Source organism: Marmota monax, unplaced genomic scaffold (genome assembly GCF_021218885.2).
Source record: "Marmota monax isolate L192 unplaced genomic scaffold, Marmota_monax_Labrador192_F-V1.1 WCK01_AAM20220418_F8-fsc00578, whole genome shotgun sequence".
Classification (NCBI taxonomy): domain Eukaryota; kingdom Metazoa; phylum Chordata; class Mammalia; order Rodentia; family Sciuridae; genus Marmota; species Marmota monax.
In genome coordinates this window covers 272,771-278,770 of record NW_026692934.1, presented here as the reverse complement: position 1 = coordinate 278,770, position 6,000 = coordinate 272,771, and the positions used below count along the sequence as shown (strand labels likewise).

General features: G+C 52.3%; 1 protein-coding gene across 2 annotated transcripts in view; it reads left to right on the top strand.

Moving 5' to 3' along the window:
• Positions 1-1,654: 1,654 nt before the first annotated feature.
• Positions 1,655-6,000, top strand: part of LOC124097590 (protein transport protein Sec24D) — a 44,989-nt gene continuing 40,643 nt past the window's right edge. For both annotated transcript variants that reach the window (XM_046452069.2, XM_058581884.1), the window contains exons 1-2: positions 1,655-1,703; positions 3,277-3,409. In XM_046452069.2, the coding sequence (XP_046308025.1) occupies positions 1,670-1,703; positions 3,277-3,409 (167 nt within the window). In that variant the 5' untranslated portion in view covers positions 1,655-1,669. The remainder of the gene's footprint in view (positions 1,704-3,276; positions 3,410-6,000) is intronic.

Here is a 6,000-nt window from a genome sequence, read left to right as displayed (position 1 = left end):
GAAGTATATGGTTTCCCAACAATTTATCAACCACCCTAAACTACTGGGGGGGGGAGTCATCTGGCATCCCAGGTATTTCCCTGTCTCATGCTGATTGGTGGTTGCTAGGGGTTGCTTTGGGTCCTGACCTATGGTGACTGAGTCAGGGACACCTGGCACCTCAGACCTCTCCTGTTATTTACAGACAAACAAGTCAGCAGGGGGGCTGTCTGCCTAGGAGTGCTCCTGGGTTTTTTCAAGGACAAGGGTCACACCCCCTTCCTTTGGACAGGCCTTGCTCTGAGGTAGAGGCTGGTTTCTCAAAAATGGAGTCACATCAGTTTCTCAGGTCCATAGTGAAAATTCAAGAGTGCCGTGATTCTGTCGTGTTGTGATGATAGAGTTGTGTGTGTTATGAGTGGGCTGGTGTTTGCCCTTGCTCTGAGGCCCTAGGGCAGGGCCCTGGCCTCAGGGAGTTCTGAGCACAGTCCTTGCCAACGGGGAACTGCTGCCAGGCTGGGGATTAAAGTCAGCACTGAAAGATGAAGTGTCTCTTCAGGTCCAGCCTCTGAACAGAGGGGAGGCACTCAGACCCCTTCTGGGACTGCTAGTCTCATGTTCTAACTTAGCTGGGCTCAGGTTTAGGACACCATGTGAAGATGCAGGTGTGTTTTTCTCTTGTGTGGGGCTGAGGATTGAACCCTGGCCTTGCATATGGTACGCAAGTGCTCTACCAGCCACACTCAGCCCCAATGTAGCTATTAGATTAAGTTTTTTTTTTTTTTTTCCACAAAAAGACAAGCACTGTCTGTCCTCACTCATTTGTAGAATCTGAACTGGTCTCATAGAAGTTGAGAGCAGGATGGTGGTGGCTAGGGATGGGGGACGGGGGTAGGCTGATCCTGGCCAGCATGGCTACATGGCCAGGAGGGTTTCTGGCTCTGTGGCCAGGCTGCAGGCCCTGGATGGCAGTAACCTCCCGCCTCACGCCCCCAGAGGCCTTCCGGATGTTTCCACCATAAAGAACAATGAATGCTTGAGGAAATAGCGATGTTCAGTCTGATTTCCCCAATGCAAAGTGCACACATGATCGAAACATCACACACACCCCATTAATGGGCATAGTTGTAATGTTTTGTGTAGGTTTAAAAAACTAAATATAAAAATAGTATTTAATATTCGGGTGTCGTATTTGGAAACTTTATGCTGGTAAAGTTAATATAATTTCTCTGGTTTAAGCAATTGTCTTTAAGGGAAGAAACCCTTGTGAAAGTCTCAGTGTCACCACTCACGGAGACGCCACTTCAGGCTGCCGGCTGCTCCCAAGCACCCAGCTGTCTGCAGCAGCTTCCAGAAGCTGTGGGAAGGGAGCGAGCTGGGGACTGTCAGTGTGAAGCATGGCCGAGGCCCCCTGGAGGAGTGCAGGGTGGCTCCAGGTCACTGGGGATGCCCGAGAGCAGCTAAAGCAGACCACTCCGCTGTGCAAAAGGCAGGCAGAAGGGCGAGAACCGTCTCTTTCCCCCCAGGAGGCTGCAAGGAATGCTCCTTGTGTTTTCTAGAGAGAACCTGAGCTGTGAAGCAGAGCCCTGCCCAGGCCCGCAGCTTCTGGGCTGTGTAGGCAGGGCTTTGGGCTGCTCCAACCTGGGGTGGATCTTCTCCTCCACCGCCTCTCCAGCCGCCAAGAGAAGAAATGCCTGAAGAGCTGCAGAGAGCGGCCTCGGAGGGTGTGTCTGAGAGGTGCCGAGGGAGCCCCTGCCAGGAGTGCCCGCTGACGGCTCATGACCCCGTTCCCTGCCCTTGGCCTGGTGGGACTTGAGCCGCCCACGGCTGGGCCCCTGGGGGTCCTGGGGGTCACAGAGCTCCAGAGGCCATACAGGCCTGGGAGAAGCAGCCCCTTCCCACTCTAGGTCAGACTGCAGGTCTGTCTTCCTCCTTAGTGTGAGGGTGCTCCACCAAGCCTCTTACGGTGTTTTCCTGTGGAATTTTCTGGTATCGACTGCAGTTTGTTTCCTTCCTTCCTTCCTTCCTTTCTGCTTCTTACGGTGTTTTCCTGTGGAATTTTCTGGTATCGACTGCAGTTTGTTTCCTTCCTTCCTTCCTTCCTTTCTGCTTCTTACGGTGTTTTCCTGTGGAATTTTCTGGTATCGACTGCAGTTTGTTTCCTTCCTTCCTTTCTGCCTCTTACGGTGTTTTCCTGTGGAATTTTCTGGTATCGACTGCAGTTTTCTTTCTCTCTCTCTCTCTCTCTCTCTCTCTACCAGGGATTGAGCCTGAGGGTGCTTAATCCCTGGGCCACATACCAAGCCACCTTTAAGTTGCTTAGGGCCTCACTAAATTTCTGAGACTGGCTTTGAACTCCTGGTTCTCCTGCCTCAGCCTCCTGTGTGCACCACCGTCCCTAGTGTAACTACAGGTTTCACCGTGTGGCCCACTCTTCCACCAAGTGCCTCCGCCGTGTGCAGATTTATTTACTTATCTGTTTGTTCATTCTTTTCAGCTCTACATGACAACAGACCGTATTTTGACATATCCTACACACATGGAATATAACTTATTCTAATTAGGAGCCCATTCTCATTGTACGTGATGAGGAGTTCCACTGCTTCCATGATAAACACGGGAAAGTTCTGTCCAACTTATTCTACTGTCTTTCCCATTCCCATTACCCCTTCTTTCCCTTCATTCCCCATTCTCTGATCCAATGAACTTCTGTTATTTCCCCCTACCCTGTGGGGTGTTAGCATGTGCATATCAGAGAGAAATTTTGGTCTTTGGTTTTTTGGGACTGGTCTATTTCAGTTGGCAGGATAGTCTCCAGTTCCATTCATTTATTGGCAAATGCTATAATTGCATTCTTTATGACTGAGTAATATTCCATTGTGCATATGTACCACATTTTCTTTATCCACTCATGTATTGAAGGGCATCTAGGTTGGTTCCATAGCTTAGCTACTGTGGATCGTGCTGCTATAAATATTGATGTGGCTGTATCACTGTAGCATGTTGATTTTAAGTCCTTTGGGTGTAGACCAAGGAATGGGGTAGCTGGGTCAAATGGTGGTTCCATTCCTAGTTTTCTGAGGAATCTCCCTACTGCTTTCCAGAGTGGTGGCGCCAGTTTGCATCCCACCGTCCTGCGCTGTTTGTGTTCCAGTCTGTATCACTGTGATGATACAGGCCTCAGAGAGAGGCTCTGTCTGACTGTTGCTTTCTTTCCTCACCCGTCCTGCTGTTGCTCTATCACCTTGTTTTCTCTCTGCCTTTGAACAAGCTTCTGACCGTGCCCCTCTGTTGCAGGTATGATGAAGCCACCAGGGCCTTTGGGGGCAGCTGCCCCTGGGGTGATGCTACCTTCCCCACCGCCTGGACCACAGCAGTTTGGCCAGAATGCACCTTATGCCTCCAGCGTCCCAGGCCTGCCTCCCCAAAGGTGAGCAGGGGGTTCCAACCTGTGTGGACACACCACCACAGTCTCCCGGGCGGTGCCTTGTGTACTTGATGTTCACGTGGAGGAAAGTTCCTCTGCGTGGAGTCCATTCCTTGGGAAGATCTATTGAAAAACTACCCAGAAACAAAGCCCTGGGAAAAGTTAGGGGAAAGGGATATTCAAGAATAGATAAAAGTTACTTGTCTCCATGCCACATGATTTAGTTCTGGGTTATAGTCAGTATTTTAGAACTTTGTGCCCTTCCTTTAGATGCCTATGGTCTCTATGAAACTTTAAATTGCCCTACTCTCTTGGGTCCTTCACAGGATGAGCTCACTGCCAATAAGTGCTCAATAAATAGTCTGAAGTACACATCTGATTCAGCCGGTGAGGCCCGGGGTTATGTGTGAGGGTTTCCCTCGGCAGAAGAGGAATAAGGAACAAACCTTGTACTTGTGATTACAGCAAGCTGAGGAAGCAGTTAGAAGGGGCCTGAGGAGCCCAGGTGTGAGATGCTTCAGTTTTCAGAACCTGCCACTCACAGGGGACTGTCCCTGGGGACCAGAGCCAGCTTCAGGCCCTCCCTGTTGGAAACACCTCTGTTGTCCCGTGAGCTCCTGCTGCCAGCCACAGAGCCAGGCTGTGGGCAAGGGCACCTAGGAACTGCTCCAGAATCGCCGGAGGCTCCCTCCCCAGGTTCCTGTCCCAGGGAGGAGCCTCCCTGTGACCTGGACCCTGCCAAAGCCATTAGCTCCTGCTAGTAAGGAGGTGTGTGCTGTCAGGTTATGTCCTGCAGGGCAGGGCGTGGGAGCCTGAGGCTTCCTGCGTGGGCCTGTGTGGTGACTGTCACTGAGACCAGCCCTGGACCACAGAGGAAGGGTGCCTGGGGACTCCGCGGATGAGCGGCATTTGGCTTCAGTGTGCTTAGCGCACAGAGCGGAAGTCAGAGGGACCTGCCTGGCCTCACCCTCCACCTTCGCCCCAAAGCCTGGCGGAGGCCACAGGGGAGGGAGGAACCAGGGGCCGCCTCGATGCTCTGCCCGAGGGAGGAGAGGTGGCAGAACCCTCAGTCCAGAGTAAAGGGGGAGGCCCAGAATACACATCCTGTGAACTCAGGCACCTGAACATTCCAGACACCAAGGGCAAGCTGGCAGAGAAGGTCTTGGTCACGGCACCAGCTTGAATCCGCTCCATCTTGGTGACAGTGGCCTGCTCCCTTGGGTCAGGCTGCTGAGGAGGGAGAGCTGGACTTTGGCATCACGCTCAGCGTGTCATGGTGTCTGAAGGTGAGATCTGGGAGGCAGGACAGGCTGCGGTCTTCTGAGGGGCCACCACGGCTGTCCCAGTGAGTCCTTGGCTGCAGGATGGTGCTTCCGCACCCACAGGCCTGCAGACAGCCGTGGCCTCCTGTGAGGGGGCATCGCAGAAGGCCTGTGGCCTCCTGACCTCGGGCCAGCCTGGTGTCCCTGGGTCTCCGATGACCTATGGAAGGAAACCACTATGCACTCTGTACCCTGTCATCGGGTGGCAGTCCCTGCTGCCCCCTGTCCTTCCTTAGAGCACAGTCTGGCTTCCCAGGACCACACAGCCTCTGAATCTGCTCCCACTGGGCCTCCAGGGCACCACAGGCGGGTGTCGCCTCCCCTGGGGTTCACTTGAGGCCACCCGAGTGGGACTGGGGGTGGCAGTGGGTCTGGCAGGTGGCAGGGCTGCCATGCTCCCTGTCCTGGGTCAGACGGGGCTGCAGGCTGAGGGCCCAGGAGCTGCAGGGGAGCCCAGCAGAACACTGGCTCAGCCAGCACGGGGCAGGCAGCTTCTGAAGTTGGCATCTCATGTTTGTTGTTCCTGCACAGAGGATCCATCAAAGAGATCCCACTTTTTCTAAATCTCAAATGTCAAATGAAAGCAAGATTAGGGCTGGGGTTGTGGCCCAATGGAGAGCACTTGCCTAGAACATGTGAGGCACTGGGTCCGATGCTCAGAACCACATAGAGTAAATAAATAAAGTTGCTGGGTCCATCTACAACTAAAAAAAAAATTTTAAAGGCAAGATTAAGTCAGGGTCCTGTGTTGATTTGACTTTTTTTTTTTTTTTTTTGGTACTGAGAATTGATCCCAGGGGCACCGGACCACTGAGCCACACCCCCAGCCCTACTTTGTATTTTATTTAGAGACAGGGTCTCACTGAGTTGCTTAGTGCCTCGCTTTTGCTGAGGCTGGCTTTGAACTGGTGGTCCTCCTGTCTCAGCCTCCTGAGCCACTGGGATTACAGGCATGCGCCACCACTCCCAACATTGAGTTTTAAACATATAAGTTTTTGTTTTTAGAACACTGCAATTCCAAAGATAAAAGTAGAAAATCACACCCACTCATGTGTAACTTGATCTTGGCTGAGGCAGAATCAGTGTGTCACAGGCAGTACTACAGTTTTCTGCCTAGGGTCATTGCTAGGAGGGGTTAGCTTAAAAGTACAATAAAACCTAAAGTCAGGGTTTTTTTACATTGAAGGATAAAAAGTAAGTTGGGCTGGAGTTGTGGCTCAGCGGTGGAGCACTTGCTTCACACATGTGAGACCCTGGGTTCCATCCTCAGCA